The sequence below is a fragment of the Rattus rattus genome, chromosome 2 (genome assembly GCF_011064425.1).
Source record: "Rattus rattus isolate New Zealand chromosome 2, Rrattus_CSIRO_v1, whole genome shotgun sequence".
NCBI lineage: Eukaryota > Metazoa > Chordata > Mammalia > Rodentia > Muridae > Rattus > Rattus rattus.
Window position 1 is genome coordinate 33,815,300 of NC_046155.1, and position 21,697 is coordinate 33,836,996.

The 21,697-nt window shown below is 42.3% G+C and overlaps 1 protein-coding gene across 1 annotated transcript; it reads left to right on the forward strand.

Annotated features, from left to right (window-relative positions):
• The first annotated feature begins 1,502 nt into the window (after positions 1–1,502).
• Positions 1,503–20,605, forward strand: Stambpl1 (STAM binding protein like 1). Its single transcript, XM_032891813.1, has 10 exons — positions 1,503–1,613; positions 8,476–8,693; positions 10,811–10,886; positions 11,814–11,909; positions 12,945–13,302; positions 14,157–14,281; positions 15,218–15,355; positions 18,951–19,063; positions 19,687–19,786; positions 20,274–20,605. The coding sequence occupies exons 1-10, from the start codon at positions 1,584–1,586 to the stop codon at positions 20,328–20,330; spliced, it is 1,311 nt and encodes a 436-aa protein (XP_032747704.1). The 5' UTR covers positions 1,503–1,583; the 3' UTR covers positions 20,331–20,605.
• Positions 20,606–21,697: the final 1,092 nt, after the last annotated feature.

Consider the following 21,697-nt stretch of genomic DNA (forward strand, 5'->3'; position numbering starts at 1 on the left):
TCTAATCTATAGGTTTCATGAAGGAAAATATTAGGCCTCTATAAACTTAGTCCTTACTGTGTACAGTTCGCAGTGTTCAATAATGCAAGACACTCTATGTATGCCGGGACTGTCTTGTGACCAAAGTCAGGCAAAGGCTGAAAAAGCCCCTCCAGAAAATAGCAATATAGATCACAGAAAACAATCCCTGTTTTCTACATTGGTTTCTCTAAGATCAGAGGACTTCTGGAAGACAATCGTTTCGTTCTAATGTTTACCCTAGATATAATAATTCTGTTGGAGTGTCTGCTACATAAGGATGGAGAGAAAGGTTGACATCCACTGTTGTACAAAGGAAGGGCTAGCGATTGTTAAGATTTGAACTTGGGCATGTTCACTTAACACCGTTGAAGCCTAGCTCCCTCGGTCGCAAAACAAAGATGCTAATAATTTTAATGCTTATAGAATATTGGCTATGGAGTGGGAATTCTTTACAGTTCACCTACTAGCCCATTTAATCCTCATTATAGCCATACTGTCGGTTCTATTGCTTCCCCATGTTTCAGACGCCTCGACAGAGTAACTCACCTGTAGTCACACAGGTGGCTGGTTTTCTAGTGCTACCACATCGATTTCCTTGAACTTAATGGTTAAAGACAGCCTATCTTCATCTCAGATTTTTGTGAGACATATGTGAGCCTAGCTTACTTAGACACTCTGTGTGTTATCTTAAGGCTGAAATCAAGCTGTTGACCTTGTAAGGACAGACTAGGGAATCTATAACTTGGGTGCTGGTGGGTCATCTGTGGCTGTGGCGCTTTTTTGATGTTCTTGTGGTTTGGGGTAGAATTAGCTTCCTTGCAGCTGCAGAACTCTTGGCATCTGGATCTCAAAACAAGCTGTTCAAAGTCTCACTTCCTCTGGTGAAGACCTCCTGGCAAGCTGCCTTTTAATTAACTTAAGACCAACTGCTTAAATGGCTTTAATATCTCTGCCACACATCTTCATCTTTGATGTGTAGTGGAACATAATCGTGGAAGCGATGTTCATTTATCATGCTCCATAGGGAGGAGACCCACCAGCAGTCTTGTCGGCTCTCAAGGGGAGGGGACTCCACAAACCATGGTTCGCGATGACTGGATGCACAGAGCTGTTGGGGACATCTGCCTGGCTCCAGGTGAACAGTCAGTTGCCGCAGCATCCTTGCTTGTAACGACTCTGTTCTTCTTTTTCTGTTTTTGAAGGAAGTAAGCCTGCTTTATATATAGCCTTGCATAGGATTCTAAATGAACTAGCACATGGCACCTCGTACGCTCTGCTCATCAAGCATTAGTTCCTCGCAGCCCTCCACCTTTGAAGAACAATCTCAAGCACCCATAACCACCCACGGTTTTGTATTTTCTGGAGAAGACCTCCATAGTCCCATGAGGCACTCTGGTTGTGTACCTTTGTCAAAGGGTTCACCTTCATTTGAACTTGGACCCTGGGAATCGAGGCTTGTGTTCTCCTAGAGTGACCTTGGCTTTGCTCTGTGTCTTTGAAACAGATGAAGTGACTGTGCAGGAAGAGCGAGCACCTTGCTTTTGCAGGAAGGACAGGACAGCATGGAGCAGCCATTTACTGTGAATTCACTGGTAAGTCATGCCAACTCACGTTTTGCATGTAGTTGAAAAGCTCCTGAAGGAGAACGGGACATGCCGTAGAAAGACTGACTCGCTGCTACTTCAAGACGCAGAGCACTTGTAGGCTTGCAGCCTTCTGCGTGGCCCTGTCCTTCGAGGAAGTGACTGATAGAGCCACAGCTTTTGCAAGATTTAAAAATAGCCTCTTGCTCACAAATCTGTGAAGTGTTAATCTGAGAGGCTAGATCTGTGAGTGTAGAGCCTCTGGAAAATTACTAGAGGGGATTTCAGAGTGGCCGTCGGGTCTGAGTACTCCTGTCTCCTCATGCCTCAGCTTCTGTACAGATAGAAGTTGGAGGCTTGCCCTGAGTGGTAACAACTGAGAAGTCTCACATGTTCAGCACAGAGCTGTTGCTTGGACATCCACCTTAGGTGTCTGCATTCTTAAAACGCCTGTGCTTCTCACTTTCCCTCTACAGCCTGTCAGAACTGATAGCATTCCTACCTGTATTCTGAAAGAACAGTGTATTGGAGAGGAAGAAACAGGACTATTTTTTTCCATTAATGTATTTACTTATTCTCGATACTTCCTGGTCACAGTTCTCTCCTCCCCCCTCTCCTCCCAGTCACACCCTCAAATCCCTTCCTTATCACCAAGCCCCCACCTCTTCTCAGAGAAGGGGAAGCCCTCCTTGAGTACCACCCCACCCGGGGATATCAGGGCCCAACCAGGCAGTTCAGCTAGGGGAGGGGGATCCAATGGCAGGTGACAGAATCAGAAATAGTCAGTGCTTCAGTTGTTAGAGGACCCACATGAAGACCAAGCTGCACATCTGCTATAAATGTGTAGGGAGCCTAGGTCCTTGCATGTTCTTTGGCTGGTGATTCAGTGTCTGTGATGCCCCTTGCTCTCCTGGGCCCAAGTTAGTTGACTCTGTAGGTCTACTTCTGGTGACCTCGACCCCTCCTGGCTCACTCAATGCTATCCATGCCCTCCCCCACTTTAACACAAGAGTCTCCAAGCTCCAGCTGATGTTTGGCTATATGGGTCTCTGCATGTGTTTTCATCTGCTGCTGAATGAAACCTCTCAGGAGAAAGTTATGGTAGGATCTTGTAACAAGACTTTGGGATCATGTCTACTTGCTTGGTATATAGGCATACTACACAATCTCTTTGGCCCTCGTTTTTGTATGTCCTTAGCCTATCATGGTGACTTGATAAATGGAAGCTGTTAATTTTTTCTCCCAGATAAGATTCACTCACAGTGATGTTGGCCTGAGAGCAAGTATTGTGAATGCCCTCTGTACATAAAGCATAGGCCCTGGATGTACAAAATCCACAAAGACATAGAAGTTTCTTGTTCTATGGTTGTAGGGTGTAACAAGAATGCTTTAATCTTGAGCAAGAATGACTTTCTTAGGAACTCAATTATTCTTAGACTGCTTGAGAAAGAGGTCCTGCAGAAACCTTTGCACTTTCTGACCCAACAGTGACATTCCACTGGGGTATAAAGTTGCACGGTCTCTCTCTGTCTACCTCTGCAGAGGAAGCAGTCATTTTTACAGGTATTATGTGTTCTGCCATGATACTGCGTTGGAAGAACTAGCATTCTGTTGTACTTGTTAATGTAATAAGGAACAGTTTTTGTCAAGTGGGAAATTTGTATCATCATCCAAGAAGTTGCTATGCAAATGAAGTAGTAAAGACCAGTGAAACAGTGTTGAGTAATTTTCTAGTGTATCTTTGATAATCTTTTGTAATCTAATCCTCGCTCTCTCTGTCTCTCTGAACTCTTTTTTTTTTTTTAAATGTGTAGCCCAGGCTGGCCTCGAACTCGTGATCCTCCTGCCTCTGCCTCCTTCAGCAAATCCTACCGGCCTGCGCCACCACAACCGGCCTCTCTGAACTCTTGACTGAATCCAGACCCTTTTGTCTGCTAAGTCCATACCCTTCCCCTGTTCTATACTATCTATCTATCTATCTATCTATCTATCTATCTATCTATCTATCTATCTATCTATCTATCTACCTATCTATCTATCTATCTTGTCTGTCTATCTTCCTTCCTTCCTTCCTTTTTCTTTCTATTTTCTTTCTTTCTTTCTTTCTTTCTTTTTTCTTTCTTTCTTTCTTTTTCTTTCTTTCTTTCTCCTCCCTCCTCCCTCCCTCCCTCCTCCCTCCCTCTCTCTCTCTCTCTCTCTCTCTCTCTCTCTCTCTCTCTCTCTCTCTCTTTCTTTCTTTCCTCTTCCTCCCCACACCACCACTACCACCACCTCCTCCTCCTCCTCCTCTTCCTCCTTGATGCATCTGTGGAATATTTATTCTGTTTCAGAGAATATGCGAATCCTAGCGAATAATAGAAAATGGTTGCCCAAAGAAATTAGTAAGGGGTTAAAATCAGTTGTATAGAGGTCCTTGATTCAATGTGGATTTTGTCCTGATGAGATAAAGGTAAATAATTCTTATACATTGTGGGGCTAGAAGCCCTCTGAAGAAAATGTTCTGATATTCATTCATTTATTTATTTATTTAATCACGTGACAGTTATCTATGGCTGAGTGATTCATATAGTGCGGCTAAGTTATACAGAGGAGTGTTAACTGAGGGAAAGTGGATGGGTTGCTGTAGAAATCTCATTTAGAAAAGACTGTGCATTGAAGTGCTGGACTAATAGTTCACAAACTCCCATTCTGTGTGAAATTATGTAACTATTCAGAAAACTAGAAAAGCAGTACCAGAAGGTGGGAGGCAGAGCAAGACTGCGTGAAAGTGCCTTTCTACATCACGTAGTACTGTATTTCTTAATTGATAGAACATTTTTAAATGTATTATTAATTTTTAAAATTCCATATATTTATACAATGCATTTTGATCATATTAACCCCCTCTCCTCCCCCTAACACTTCTCAGAATTATCACTCCTCACACACCAACTTTATGTTCTCTCTTAATATTTTTTTAAAAAACGACCTATAGAATCGAATGTGTGCTGCCTGTAAACTCATAGGCATGGGGCTCTAGAGCATGATTAACTTACCAGAGCATCGCAGCTTTAAAGACAACCAAGTCTTCCTCTCCAAGAAGCCATCAACTGTCAAGAGCTTCATAGTGAGGAGTTCGGGCTCACGAGCCTCTCCCTCCTCACTCAGGTTGGAATGTTGACTGCCTTCATGCTGCACAGCTCTTATGTAGTCAGCCAGACTTGCTCTGAATTCATGAGTGCATCTGTCATGACCAGCAGACATTCTTTTGTACTTCTTTGACCTCTGACTCTTATCTCTTCCTGCTCCCTCCTCCATTATGGTCCCTGAACCATGGAGGACACTCCTTAGACACTTACACTCTGCACTTTGGCCAGTTGAGAGTTTCTGCATTAACTACACAAATAAACTTCTTTGATATGGTCTAAGAGCTGCTCAAATCTCTAGGTATTTAAAGGGCAGATTGATACTCTGTTTAGCAAAATAATAGTCATAAGTGATATGAGCTCCTAACCATTGGTCCTTGGCCAGGTTTGCATTTCCTTGTGGATCAGACCTTAATTCGATGAGAAAAGTGGTTGGTTACCTCCATAACATTCACGCCACTCTTGTTCCCACAGGCTTATCTTGCCATATTGATCATTATTGTAGCTCACAGGGTTCATAGCAGTAAGGCTGTTGATGACCTTTCTCCATCAGCAGCCTGAACAATACCTTACCCAGCCAAGAGAAGCTTTCTTTCTCCATGTATTATGAACAGAGTATAGTGTATTCAACAATAGGTTCTTATTATCAAGTTCCAGTGGGAAATCAAGAGTTACTTCAATAGACTGTTGGGTAGGAGCTCTCCAGGACATCCCTAACAATGGCAGTAGCCTGTATTGTGTATGAGGCCTCCAGGACAACACTAATAAACAACTTGAGAGAAAGTATATATTTGACACTGGGCTTTTTATCTGACAATCTCTGCCTTCTGGGAGAAGCACTATTCCTTTAATAAGATAACTCTAATTATCTTATTTTTATGAATCTCTCTCTCTCTTTTCTCTCTACACACACACACACACACACAGAGAGAGAGAGAGAGAGAGAGAGAGAGAGAGAGAGAGAGAGAGAGAGAGAGAGAGAATTAGGGAAATTTATAAAATAGTAGGTTTCCATTTGGCCTTTCCGAACCTCATTCTCTGCCCCTGCTCCTTCACCCTCCCTTCTTAAGCCATTTTTCCCCACTATTCCCCTTCCTTTATACCCCTAAGCCATACTATACTCTTCTGCCTTAAGATCTCTTTTAATCCTTCCCATCCATCTATGGCTCTTTTCCTGTTTACTGGCTTCTGCACATACTCCAAGTTAAATACAAAAGTCTAAAGATTTGATGCTAGGATCCACATATGACTAAGAACATGCCACGTTTGTCTTTCTGGGTCTTGGTTACCTCACTCGGTGTCATGTTTCCCAATCTTGTCCATTTCCCTGAAATTTTCATAATTCATTTTTTTCCAGATGAATAAAATTCTCTCCATCATCCACTTGTTAACTGATGGCATCCAGGCTATGTCTATGTCCTAGCTATAGGGACTAGAGCAATGAACAAGGATGAGCATCGTCTCTGGAGTAGGAAAGAGAGTGGCTTGCGTATATGCCAAAAGCGGTGTATCTGGGTCACACACAGTTGATCTGCCCCAGTTTGTACTGTGACCAATGGTGTGTGAGGCTTGCCTTTTCCCTGCATCTTTGCCAGCATTTGTTTTCTTTTGTCTTCTAAATCTTACCCATTCTGACTGGAATACAATGAAATCCTGAAGTAGTTTTAACCTGTAATTCCCTAAGGAATTACACGCTAAGATGGTGGACACTTTCTTCTCCCAAGAACTCTCTGCTCAGTTCCATAGCATACTGATTAACTGGGTTTTATTAATATTTAATTGATTGAGTTTTTCTATATTAAAGACACCATTCCTATACCAGATATATAGCTGGCAAATACATTTCTTTTCTACTGCAATTTCGTAGGCTGCCTCTTCAGTCAGTTAACAGATTCCTTTGCAGTGCAGACATTTTTTTAACTGCATGAAGTCCCACTTGTTGACTGTTGATCCTATTTCCTGGACAACCAGGGTCCTATTCTGACAGTTCTTACTTAAGCCTCCCTCTCTTTCTTCTAGAAGTTTCAGAAGTACAAGGTGAAGGTCAAAATGTTATGTGTAGCCATTTATTGTGGTCACTTGGACCAGACACTTTTTTCCTCTGGGCATTCAGAAGACTGAATTTTGCTATTTCTTGAATTGCAATTGGACCTGGTGTGCCCAGCAAGTCACAGGAGAGGTACCTGGAGACCTCGTAGAGAGGAAGTCAGTCCATATCACTTCCTTGGGGAAGAAATAAAGGGAAGGAGCTTTCATGTTCATTGCGACAAGTCCGATCAAAACTGACAGTCTAGGAAGGATCACTGTCTTCAGCTTAACGGAACCTTAAAAGCTTTTTGGCTTGCACTATTTATTAAACCTTTAGAAGCAAGAGTCATTTCAGATTCGTAGTGTTCTAGTTGCCATTAAAATTAGAAGTAATCAGATGACACAAGAAAAACTATGAATCTCCAGTTCTAAATCCACAGCCAGAATACAGCTATATCTGATTTAATTTTTGCCAGAGCTCTCTACAGACTTTGTTCAAATGTTTCACCTTGGCTGTAGTTGGGCTACCTGTACCTGGTTAAGGAAGGCCATGCGAACCTAAGTTTTCTCGGCGGTAACCTGTTCTTGGTGTGTGAGACCATGGTCAAGTGGTCTAACACTGGAGAACGCACTAAGTTCTTCTGGGAATGATAACAAAAGCACCCATTTCCCAGCCGCCTACAGAGATCCTGAGTTTGTAGATCTGCAGTGGAGCCTGTTAGGGATTTGCATTTTTAAGAAAGGCCTGGTTGCTGCTGGTGCTGCAAGTGCCTGCACTCTTGAGATAGGCAAGTCTGAACTAGGGGGAAAACAGGCTGTGGTCTGAGTGTGGTATTCATTGCCTTGGCAAGCATCCAGACTTGTTCCCACTTTATTTAACTGGCATCTTTGCATATGGAGAGCTGAATTCAAGTTGAACATAAAATATTTACTGCTGGGAAAACTTTTGTCTGAGTCTTGCATCTCTGAAGCACGCTGCCTTCTTCTGAATAGTTAGCCTGAGTATGTGTGCTCTGTGCACTTCAATACATAATGGCTTCATTAGTAAAACACAAAGATATCAACAGAAGTGACTGTTGCCCATAATTATTAGGATTTTCTCAATCAAGAACTAATTAATGAAGCAATTACTATTAGATAAATGTTTAAGAGACTTGGTTGTGTTTGAAAAATGAACATAGAAGATATTCTTTTACTTGAAAGAGCCTTTCTGGGACTTAACAGTTTTTTTTGGGGGGGGGTTTGTTTGATTTTGTTTTGTTTTGGGGGGTTGGCATTTCTTTTTGTTCTGTGACAATGGAGGGAGACTCTAGAAACTGCTAATTAAACTAGATATATTATGTGATAGAATCAAATCCTAACAGTAACTTTAATGCAAGCAACTTTCTGGAGAATTTCAGGTAAGCACCACTGAGACACAAATGACCTAGGATGGGTAAGGGCCACAGCTTACATGAGGATTAATGATGCTTTACCTGAAACACTTGCATATCTAGGAAATGCCATGAAACTTATGAAGAGGTCTTATGCCAACAAGGGTATATATTTTTCCTGGATGTGTGCCTTTTGGGGTTTGCTTGCATTGGTCATACCATTAACTCTTACTGGAAGGATTTCCTGAGGTGTTCATATTGGGCTTTTGAAAAAAAGAATACATGAAATAAATAGTTATGTGTATTTAAAAGATTATAATCAGAACTTTAAATGCTGTATTGCAGAAAAAGTTAGCTGCTATGCCTGACCATACAGATGTTTCTCTAAGTCCAGAGGAGCGGGTCCGTGCCCTAAGCAAGCTTGGTTGTAATATCTCCATTAATGAAGACATCACCCCACGCCGTTACTTCCGGTCTGGAGTGGAAATGGAAAGAATGGCGTCTGTGTATTTGGAAGAAGGGAACCTGGAAAATGCCTTTGTTCTTTACAACAAATTTATAACGTAAGTCATGTTCTACAGTGGTGGTTCTCAACCCATGAATCGCAACCCCTTTGGGGGTCAAATAACCCTTTCATAGGGCTCACATATCAGATATCCTGCATATTACATACTTGCACTATGACCCAGAACGGTACCAAAACTGCAGTTATAAAGTTGCAATGAAAGGAATTTTATTGTTGGGGTCACCACAACGTAGAAACTGTATTGAGAGGTTGCATCATTAGAAACGGTGAGAACCGCTGTTTCCATGGTCTTTAGAGTGAGATCATTGGAATGCTGGTTATGTGATATTTTGATATGGCAGCTTGCATACCCTGAGAGTTTTCATATTCAAACCAGTTTGTCCATTTTGACCCTGAGGAATGAGAGGAAGGTCTAGGAGGGGTTGAGACTTTCAACAGTCAGAGGAACCTGTCTCATTCTTCGCAACTATAGCTTCACCTCTCATGCCATTTTCCTCCCATAGGAACATGAGCTTTCTGACAGCAGTCAGATTATTCCACTTAGAGCAGTGCTTCTCAACCTGTGCTTCACAACCCTTCAGGGAGTCAAATGATCATTTCACACAGGTTGCCTAAGACTATTAGAAAACACAGATATTTTCATCATGGTTCATAACAGTAACAAACCGTTACATTATAAGGTAGCAACAAAATAATGCTATGGTTGGGGAGTCACCAGGACATGATGAACGCCAATATTGGGAAGGTTGAGAACCAGTGTTCTACAACATGCAGAGTCGATTTGAGGGGTCAAGAATAGGGAAGCAAAGGAAAGACATGAGTTCTGGAAAGCGTACCCTAGTCCATTTCATATAGAATCAATCAACTTGCTCTGAGAAGGTATTTGTGCTAACCGCTTTCCTTTAGCTTCTGCAAGAATTAGCTGCCCCATGTCAGAAAGGGAAGGTATGCTCATGTTTAAGTGTGACCTATAACCCTGTTGTCAGGTGAAATAAAATGAATTTGTCTGTGTGGTTGGAAGTGTCAGAATCGCCAGCCGTATTAGATGATCTACACCCCACTGCGATCTATTAAGAAAAAGCGAGTCCTTCGTTTTGCAAATCTCTACTGATCACTTATTCTGGGCCATTACCGTTCTTCATGCCAGGGATACATCAGAGAATAAGGAAGAGAAACTTGTACCCCTGCAGAATTGTTAGCTTCACTTTCCCTGGGAGCAGTGCACCTGTTTTGCATGCTTTTCTCTTCGCCTCTGCTGAGTCTTTTTCCTCCAGAGTGTGGTGAGAAATGACTTCCATTTAACATGTCAACTAGTCGTCCTGTTGCTGACTCTCTTAGCTATGAATCTTCAGCTAGGAGCTTTTATAAACACAGGACAGTGGTGCTGACTCATGGGTACTTGTTTGAGTCTTTTTAGGGATTAAAGAGATTTATACCCATTGTTCCAAAATCTTGCACATAACTAAGACAGTGCCCGGGGGGACGGTTCAAGTACCCAGGATCCAAGAAAAACTAGAGTCTGAAGGGAGTGTGGGGAGAGTATGTGGAAATCCTGATTTGTCTTAGTTTGCTTTCTGTTGCTTTGATAAAGGCCATAACTAAAAGTAACTTGAGGAGGAAAGGGTTATTATTTCAGCAATCCAATCACAGTCCATCATGAAGGGAAGTTAAGGCAAGAACTAAGGGTGGAAACCTAGATGCAGTAACTGAAATAGAAGCCATGGGGGAACCCCGCTTACTCATTTATTCCTCATGGCTTGCTCAGCTTGGTTTCTTATACAATCTAGGACCACCTGCCGAGGAATAGCACCACCCATAGTGGACTGGACCTTCCCACATGGAACATTCATCAAGTAAAAGTCCCCCAGAGTTACCTAAAGGCCAATCCAAAGGAGGCATTTTCTCAGTTGAGCTTGTGTCAAATGAATAAAACACTAGCCAGCACAACTAAATGAACACTTTGTTTAGTGAAAGTACTTGTTTACCTAGAATAATAGTCATACTAACCTTTAGAAAGAGAGTGGGTGTAAAGACCATAGTTAAATAAAAAGTTATTGAGTGGTTTATTTTTCCCAAAAAGATGCTTGTTAGAAAGTCACTAATATTTTTTGCTTCTCTCACCGGGTGCTAATGCCATATTGTCTCTTTCTCTAGATTATTTGTAGAAAAACTTCCCAGCCATCGAGATTACCAGCAGTGTGCAGTTCCCGAGAAGCAGGACATCATGAAGGTACCCTGGACTGATTCTTCACCGTGAGATCAAATGACCCTAAGTATTCATTATTAATTCACAGCTCCCTTTCAAGCTTGCCCTGCCCTCTAGAGAGTGTAAGCACAAGAACCCCATGCCATCAAACATGGCTTTCTGATTCCTCCCTAAGTTATCTAATGATTATGACTGTGTGCGTTCAAAATGTCCAACTGACATTAGAAATGATAATAATGAGAGAGAGAGAGAGAAAAAGAGAGAGAGAGAGAGAGAGAGAGAGAGAGAGAGAGAGAGAGTGCTACATCAACCTATGATGTGAAGAAGGAATTACCTTACAATTCCTCCCAGAGACTGAGAGACTGGTTGTTTCCCTGGGCTTACTTGAAGCAGCCACTTTAGCTGCCTTTGAGAGTACCGGTCTTACCAGGCTTTTGCTTCCTTTCCTCCAGAAGGGAGGGTATGATTGGACTCTCCAGTGTCCTAGGTTCTCCTGCCATTAAGAACCAATGAAGAAGTTGTTTGAGATTCTGTCTCCCTCAGCACTTTCTAGGGATGTGAATTCAGTAGATCTGAGAATAGGACTTAGAATATGAATTGTTATAAAAGGTTCCTCAGCTGCTTTTTGTATCCGACACCCTTACCCACTATGTATACCTTAATACCCCTTGTAAAACCAATGTTAAGTGATTTAAATATGCAATGTGTAATTCGATTGGCCCTACCTAACTAGTAGAATGGAGATCATATACAGGAACACACACACACACACACACACACACACACACACAGTTTATTTTCCTTCATTCATTAAAGCTATATTTTGGAACCCTAGAATAGATTTATTTTTCTGAGATCCTATACATTCTAGCCATTTTGCTTTCTCTTCTGATGTTCTACAAGAGTATACTGGAAATCTCACTAATCGGTATGTGTATATGTTTTTGGAAGAAACTGAAGGAGATTGCGTTCCCAAGGACGGACGAATTGAAAACGGACCTGCTAAGGAAATATAACATAGAATACCAAGAGTATTTACAAAGTAAAGTAAGTTCAGTTGGCACGTTTATTTCTTCACTGTTTTCTGCGAACTAGTTTTTTTAAAATATCATTTGTGCCTGAGCTTTTGAAATGTATACATTTAAATTAAAAATTAAAGATGCTATGATGTAAAACTAATAAAACATTCATCCGGGTGTTCTGGTTAAGCCTGTGCTCTAAGGATGTGGTGTCTTCATCTCCTAAAACGTCTAATAAAGCAGTGCATCAGGAAATAGATGTTGTACTGTGATTTAAATAGCGCTTCCGACCATCTTGCCAATGTAACCTTGAGCCAGATGGCTGATACATTTTTTTTCAGATAAACAGAAGCTGCAGAAAGTAGAGCAGAGCATGATTTTTGATGTATATAATTAAGTAGGACTTGGAAATGGGAATCTAGTTCTTCAATAGCACAGTCGACATTCCATCAAGATCGAACAGCTAATCGCATGCATAATTGGAGTTCCAATGGATTCTTTATTTCTGAAGTTTTATTGCATAGTGGAAGGAGACTAGAGGGCATTGAGAGGAGTAAAATCTATGGCATTCTCAAATCCACGATGCAAATCCTTATGGTGTGTGAGATTATTAGACATGTGTTGCTTTAAATGATATTCAATAACTCTCTTAGTTCTTAATGTGACCCAGCCAGCCCCTAATAATTGAGGTTAAAACCCTATGGATATTTTTTATCAGCTTTAGCACAATTACTGAGGGGAATCAGACCTAATCTATTTTACTACATGCTAGGCTATTAATTCCCAAGTGTGCATTCCCTAAATATTTGCTGTTTGAGTCTCAATCAGGTTATTTCTGCTCCTTCAGTCTTTCCTCAGGGGGCATTTTACTCAGCCAAGTGCTCCTAGTCCATCATCCCAATGGAGACCTCCTTGTTCTCTCTCCCCTCCCTCTCTTCCCTCTCCCTCCCCCTCCCCCTCTCCCTTTCCCTCTCCCTCTTCCTCAGCCCGAGGACTGAAACTATCTACTTGACGTTTTTGTCTCAGAAAACTAACATTTTTTTTCCCCTGTCAACCATCTTAGAACAAATATAAAGCCGAAATTCTCAAAAAGTTGGAACATCAGAGACTGATAGAGGCAGAGCGCCAGCGAATCGCTCAGATGCGCCGGCAGCAGCTGGAGTCTGAACAGTTCCTGTTTTTCGAAGATCAACTCAAGAAGCAGGAGTTGGCTCGGGGCCAGACGCGAGGTCAGGACTCTCTGGTGCTGTCTGAGCAGACTGACGGAAGTGGGCTGTCCTGTTTTTCCACCCACCAGAACAACTCGCTGAGGAACGTATTTGCAGACCATCCTCAGAAAAGTGATGTTAGCGATCTCGCTAACTACTCTCCCCCGGTGAACAGGGCCCTAAAGCCAGCGGCCACCCTGAGTGCTGTTCAGAGTAAGTGATGTAGGATCCAACCCGGGTAACTTGGTTATAGAGCAATCATAGTTCGATACTAAGTGGAGATTTTGAATGAGGAGTCCAAGTATTTATTTTCTCTCTTTGGGTCTTACTTGAGACATGTATACATGTTAAAGGGAAACACTGGAAAGGAAAGAAAATAATGAAAAATTGGTTGCCGAGACACTTCAGCATGTAGCGTCAGCCTGAGCTGGTAGGGACTCAGTTCCATTAACAGCTAAGCTGTGAATAGCGGGGCTTCACACTGGCACTGAGTGGTGTCAGCACTGCTATATCGGCTCTATGAAGTTTCCCAAATCCGAATTCCCAAGAGGCAATTCTTTTACACAGAGGCACTTGTTGAAGAGATTTGGTAGGCAGCCATCGTGCATGCTACATTACTAGCAATTGTTTTTTAAAAAAAGTGCTTTTGTCTACTGATCAATCGCAGTATGATTCAAGGTAGCATGGAGCATGCACAATAAGGAGTTTTCATCCTGTGTCTTACGACATGTGTGAACTGTGGCCTGTGGGTTCTTTGGCATATTTACGGTATGCAGAGAGAAAACTCACAAATGCAAGAGTTGTTGCAGAGGCCGACTGTGTAATAGTGCTGAGTCTTTATCAACTTTCTCATAGACTTAATTCGTATATGAGATGCCCATGTAGGGTTTACCCTCCTTCTAACCAATGTTGACATTCAAGAGATTTGATTTTCCTTTTTAAACTAACTGTGGGAAGTGAGACGCCCAGTAGTTTCAGCGTTGAAATCTGTACTTTAGCTGCTCGCTGAAATTCGAAAGGGCAAGACCCAAGACTTGTTTTTAGCGTGTTTCTCCTTTCTGTCGTAGATTTAGTGGTTGAAGGACTGAGGTGTGTAGTTTTGTCAAGAGATCTTTGCCACAAATTTCTGCTGCTGGCTGACTCTAACACAGTGAGAGGAATAGAAACCTGTGGGATCCTCTGTGGAAAACTGGTACGGTCTTATTTCATCTTCAACAGGATGCTTTGAGCAGTGCTGGCGTCCCTCCGATAAGAACAGGGTAGATGGGGGGAGGGTAAATATTATGAAGTTCATATTAACATCCTTAAACTACTGACATTATTCATGGACTCAGCATTCCAAAAGAATGAACTCTAAAATTTCAGAAATACCATAAAACACTATAAACAAACTACTTAGAAAAATGGTAGATTACAAGAAAAGACATAAGGAATAGTATAGGCAAGACGAAGGGAATAGTACTCAACATGTCGGAAGGTCGGGGCCAGAGACAGGATGGTGCTTTAGAAGAGCGGGAAGGCCTCAGGCCTGGAGGAGGACAGCATCTCACAGCCCAGTGACCTAAAACTCTCCTCTTTACTTCAAGACCCTTTCTTTCCCACACTTACCTTTTCCCCAAGGAGAGCGATATGTTTCTTCTTAATTATGAAAACCACATTGTTTTAATTTTAGAAGACACTGGCGACTCTTAGAGGAAAGTCCCAGTTCTTTCACAATCACATACAATTAATAAAAACAAGACATTAACCCCTACAACTCATTGGAATACCATTTAGTAACATCACACGTTTGTGAAATTAGTCTGTCTCTCTAAAGGAACCCGGCCTTGCGGTGTGAAGACATTTTCCATTGTAGGTCAAGTATGCCATGACATTATTTGTTAGCTACACATCCAGGACCCATTGCTCTCCCAGATACTAATTCCTTTGTAGTTTCTACAGCAGCAATGGGTTTCAAGCCCCAAATAACAGATGTCCAAAATTTTTAGTAAAGTCAAGTTTTCTGCTTGTTTTTGAATTATGAGAGAGTGTAGTTAGGGGGTGGTACAAGTGGTGATGTCTGCTAGCTGATGACGTCCTGCTCACAGGTCTCTTCTGTCAGAGGCTTGTAACTTTGCTTGTCTTCCAGACACATAATGAATTCACCATTACTCATGTGGTGGTCCCAAAGCAGTCTGCTGGCCCAGATTATTGCGACGTGGAGAATGTAGAAGAATTATTCAGTGTTCAGGATCAACATGGTCTCCTCACGCTGGGATGGATTCACGTATGTTTGGCCTTCTCGGTTTCCATTATATGGTGTGTCGTTTTCTTCACATAGGAATTTGGGTTGATTTAAATAGTTTCTTGTTTTTATATTTTATATTAGCAAAGCAATTTATTCGTTGCCAAGCTGTGTATGAAATCTGTCACATTTGGGATTGAAAGGGGTTTTCTAAACTTGTGTGTTTCACTCAGAATTAAGAAAGGAAACAGGTAACAGTAGGTCTTACTTTGACGGGTTCAGATAATCCAAGGAATTAGATTTAGCCTTAGCTAAATTTTTAACTGTGTAATAATCTCCTTTCCTTTTCTGTGGGTCTAAATTAGATTATAAACCTTTTCTGGATGGCTCTTCTTTTTTTTTTTTTTTTTTTTTTTTTTGGAGCTGGGGACTGAACCCAGGGCCTTGTGCTTGCTAGGCAAGCGCTCTACCACTGAGCTAAGTCCCCAACCCCGGGATGGCTCTTCTTTTAAAGAATGTTTATGTGTACCAAAAAGGGTCCACACATGACAGTGCAGAAGTGTATTCATAAAATGGCTGGGGATTTCCACAAATGGCTAGGGCCAAAATAATGAGTTCTGACATCTTCCAGGCCACTGTAGGTGTGAAACTGGGCTTACACATCCAATAGATGTGAGTTTCATAAATGTCAGCTCTGCTAAGAGTTCATGGTCAGTGCATTGACAAGCAAGGTTAATTGTGACGGCAGCTTCACCCTCCATGAAGTAGGAACCATAATTGTAGGAACCTGTAACTTCACGTGATGCTCAGTGTTAAATGAATGAACGTCAGTGAATTTCTCAACATTTTCTAGAGGCTTGGAAAAACTATGACGTGTTATTAATGAAGGTGCTCTATTTTTTTTTCTATGGTTCAAGTTATCTAGGGGATTTTCTTTTTATTTAGTTATACACAGTTCAGTCTGGGGACTGTGTTTGTTTATGTATCTGTAGTAAAATATCTGAGAGTAGATAATTTAGACAGAAAAGAGGTTTCAGTCTTACTGTTCTAGGGACTGGGAGGGACATCAAAGTGGTGGCACCGGTGTCCAGTGAGGGCTGCTTTCTGCTTTCCAAGACAACAGCTTCTTGCTATTGAGCCTAACAGAATGTATGTAGGATGTATTTTAAAGCAGAATAAACTACAGCACAGAAGGCCTGGGGAATGGGTCAGTTAGTACAAGTACTTGCTGTGCAAAAGAACGAGGACCTGAGTTCAGAACCACAGTCCCTACCTAAAAAGCTGGGTGCTGCAACATGAATCTAGATCCCAGCACCGAGGAGACAAAGACAGGCAGATCATTGGCAACTGTTAGCCAGCCAACCCAAACATGTGAGTGAACGCCGGGTTCAGTGGGGGAAACTGACTCCGAAAATCATGTGGAGAGCAATAAAGGAATACACTTGATACTGACCTTTGTCCTTTATATGCATGCACACACATAAATATGCACATGTATCACTGTAACACACATACATACATGCATGCACACACACGCATAAATATGTACATGTACCGCTGTATCATATGTACACACATGCACATACATAAATATGTACATGTACCATTGTATTACACATGCATACATGCGTGCATGTACACACATTCATACATACACACATGCGCCCATACACAAGCTATACAAAGGAAATTATAACAAACTAAAAGTAGTAGTTTTAAAATTACATATGCAGTCTAGCCAGTGTTCTTCTTGATAAACAATTCCCAAATAAGAATGAAAAGTTTCCCTAATATGGGCTGTGTCTGTTACATATGCTTGCTGAATTTAAGTTGTTTAAGTAACAGATTTGTTAATGTTCTGTATGTCAAGGTTTCTGTGTAGCCTTGGAACTCACTTTTACTGTATCAAGCTGTTGGAGTTGAATGAAAATACACAAATATTACATTTCTAAGTTCCAGGGAAATTGTGTTGGTTTTTACAGCAACCAACCCCAGGGCTAGATCCTCCATATAAACTCTCTTCATCAGGGAGAAGGTCAGAATCTAGATCTGGCAGACATCTAGGTTTGAATTTTGAACGTCTTGGCTTGACTGACTCTTCAGACTTCTAGAAGTCACTGTGGTGTTTGTCTCAGTCATCTCCTTGTCTATAGAACGGGGGTTGGAGACAACGATAGCACAGGTCTTAGTGAGAACTCTGTCATAATTTATGGGAGGTGATTAGTTTCCTGCCCAGTACTTTATTCCTTTGTACTCAATGGCATTTACTGCTGCTGTTACCACCACCATCACCATCAGCACCGCCACCATCACCACCACCACCACCAACTCCACCAGCACCAGCAGCACCATCACCACCACCATCACCACCACCACCACCATTTTCCTTTGCAATGGTAGCGCCATGCTCCCCGTGAACATAGAGACGGTTCTTAGAGGCAGAAATGAAGGATATGGGTACTTACAGGGAGCATTCAGTCTGAAATACAGCGATAGGCAGAGTACCTTTTCTATTAACAACCTGCTTGCTGCCCCCACAGCACCAATGGTTCCCTAGAATATATCTTTCATTCTGCCATGGCACACCAAGCTCTGTTTTACTCACAGACGGTGTTCTGTGGCAGAGGAGAGTTGTCACGTCCTCTTGCTTGTCCCCTCTATGAAACCTTTGCATTTTGACACTGAGCCTACTGCGGATGTGGCTCTATGGCAGAGTAAATGCTTAGTATAGACAGGATTTGGTTTCCTCTTCTCTCTCTCTCCCTCCCTCCCCCTCCCTTCCTCCCTTTCTTCTCTCCTCTCCTCTCCTCTCCTCCTCTCCTCCTCTCCTCTCCTTTCCTCCTCCTCTCCTCTCTCTCTCTCTCTCTCTCTCTCTCTCTCTCTCTCTCTCTCTCTCTCTCTCTCTCTCTCTCTGTGCATTTTCAGTCGCTAAGCCTGATGGGTCTCAAACATCTTTGGCAACTTGGAGGCCCCCTCCCCTGTTCATAAGAATGACGAGAGGTAGACAGTCTCAGGAGTGTGCTATGTTTGGTTCTTTTAGAAAGGAGTCTAAGATCGGCTTTCTGCCAGGTTACTTCATCCTCCCGAGTGTGGAGATCCTTGCATGTGGACTGAGATAGTAAGACTCTTAGCTCGTTAGATTAATGGAGGATCTATTTAAAGCCTCTTGTGAATAGACGTATCTTACTCTTTCCCACAAGGAGAGCACATACACTCCTAGGAACTTTGTCTCTTAAGTCAGTTATTTCAACAAGAGTATTGTAGGAAAAGAAGAATTCTGTTGGCTGCCCCAATTAATTTTTATAGTTATTATTTTTTATTTTTTGTTATTATTATTACTATTGTTGTTGTTGTTGTTGTTATTAGTGGTGGTGTGTGCAAGTGCAGGTGTCCAGGAGCCATGGCACACATGTACAAGTCAGAGGACACATTCCAGGGAGTCACTCCCCCCGCCCACCATAGGTTTCAGGGATCAAAGCCTGATGATTTCCCAGCAAGCGCTTTTGCCCACTGAGCCATCCCACCAGCCCTCACCGAAACATGTTTTTCATGTGCATTTGCTTAGTGAATGTTACAGGAGAAGTTCCGAGCGAAGTCCAGCCTTCCCTAACCAGGCTGTCTTCTTTCCCCTCTGCAGACACACCCCACGCAAACGGCATTCCTGTCCAGTGTGGATCTCCACACTCACTGCTCCTATCAGCTTATGTTGCCAGAGGCCATTGCCATCGTGTGTTCCCCAAAGCATAAAGAGTAAGTGGGAGAAGAGAGCTCTCCAGAGTCCGCCATACTTGGATCGCAGGCACTTGTCTGCAACATTGTAACTCTCCCCAAGCAACAAGTTTAGTCCTTTGTTCCTGTGTTACAGATGTTTTAAGACAGGAGTGGCTTTTCATTTTCTGGAGAGTTTGGCTTACAAACTAATTATAGTCTTCAGAATCAACCCGATGTCTACTGAGACTTAGTCTACCTGAAAGTTGTTGGGTACTTGACACTGTGACCCCAGCCTCTTCATCCTTCTTAGTTACCTGTCTTGGCTTGACAGGAAGAAGACACTAGGTGATAGTTTCTATGATATGTTTATCGTACCGCCATGTACCTGGTGATTGACATAAAGAACACTAACATTACAGGAATTAGAACTGTCTGGTCAGGTGGAGGACCATGTGGCCTCAAACAGTTCAGCTACCTGTTCCTTTGGGGTCCTCTAGATATTTGGGGATCAATGTTTCTAAAGTTTATCATGGCCAAACTAGTTGTGAAAGTCTGGGGGAGTTCCTAGTGTGTCTTCTTCCTCTTCCTGTTTGAGGAAGGTGCGTGTTTATGTGTTCCCTGATGGTCCTTAATTCTGTGCTTCTTTTCAACCTCTTATTCAGCACCGGCATTTTCCGGCTCACCAACGCTGGCATGCTTGAGGTTTCTACTTGCAAAAAGAAGGGCTTCCATCCTCACACCAAGGACCCCAAGCTGTTCAGTGTGAGTAGACATCATGGATGATGGTTGTTATGTGTCATCATCATCATTACCACCACCATCAACATCACCATCACCACCACCACCACCACCACCACCACCACCACCACCACCACCACCACCACCATCATCATCATCATCATCATCATCATTGAGACAGGGTCTTTCTATGTGGCCTTGGAACTCACTCTACACACCACACTGCCCTCAAAGTCAGAGGCCTACCTTCCTCTGCCTCCTAAGAGCTATGCTTAAAGGTGCACTCCGCCATGCCTGGCTCAACAGCAGCGATGATCTCCATGGCGTTCAGTGTGAAGAGGCAGCACAAATTGTTCTCATAGATGTTTCTGTTATGTTGACCCTAACCAAAGTCAGAAATCAGGATAAGTTTCAGAAAAAGAAGCGACGAAATCTCTATCCCTTCCCAAAAGAAAACCACACCGTAAACATTATTATGTGACGCGGTTTTGTCTTGTTTTTTCTTTTCTAGATATGCAGCCATGTGTTAGTGAAAGACATAAAGACAACTGTGTTGGACCTGAGGTGACATGTTCGAAACGTAAGACCATCTGTACTGGACACCTGCCAGGGACATGTGTGGCTGCCGAATTTCTTATGATGTTTTCAGAAGTGACGGATATTTTATATTTATATATTTTAGACCAGAACTTTGATATTTATTGTTCTTGCACATTTTGAAGTTTCCTTTTTTTGGGGTGGGGGGGGGCTGTGTCTCAAAAGAGACCACATGATGTTCAGTCTATACCTGTGAATTTACCCAAATGATGCCATCAGAAATAAATTGTGCTGCAGATAACAAGATGTCCGGTTGTCAAATTATAGTCAGATCCACTTATTTTATTATTTCATGTGTTTGACTGTTTTGCCTCCATGTCTATATGTGTACCACATGCATGCCTGGTGCCAACAAACGTCAGAAGAGGGATTTGGATCCCTTGGGACCTGATTCACAGCCAACCACTTGTAAGCCACCATGTGGGTACATGGGATTGAGGCCGGGTCTTCTGCAAGAGCAAAAAGTATTCTTAACCACAGAGCCAACTCTCCAGCCTCAATGTGTCTGGTATTAAAACACACACACACACACACACACACACACACACACACACACACACACACACAAACCAAACAAACAAAAACAAATAACCTCTGTAGTTCCCAATCTGATAGGCAAGGGTGCTGTTGAAGTTGTTAGCTCCCCATGAAGGAATCAGAGAAAGGACTGGAAGAGCTTGAAGGGGCTCGAGACCCCATATGAACAACAATGCCAACCAACCAGAGCTTCCAGGGACTAAGCCACTACCCAAAGACTATACATGGACTGACCCTGGGCTCCAACCTCATAGGTAGCAATGAATAGCCTAGTAAGAGCAGCAGTGGAAGGGGAAGCCCTTGGTCCTGCCAGGACTGAACCCCCAGTGAGGGGAAGATGGGGAGGGGAACACCCATATAGAAGGGGAGAGGGAGGGGTTAGGGGGATGTTGGCCTGGAAACCTGGAAAGGGAATAACAATTGAAATGTAAATAAGAAATACCTAAGTTAATAAAGATGGAGAAAAAAGTAGAAAGAAAAAAAAAAAAAGTAACTACATTTCTGGGACACTCTTACCTGTGAGAGTCTTGTGTATGACGTGTGGTATGACCAGCCTTGGAGAGTACTGCCATTTTTCCTTCCCTTTAATGTAAATATATCCACTGCAGTTTTTTTTTTCAGAGACAAGTATTGGTCAAAGGAAGAGAAAGCAACGATCCAGGTACATAGTGAAACTTTTAAAGTAGTTTCTTGGGTTTTAAATGATACGTTCTTCTTAAAAACAAACTAAAAAAATTATACTTTCTTAAATATGCCAAGTTTGATGTACATTAGTTAAAGTTAAATAATATGCAAGACTTG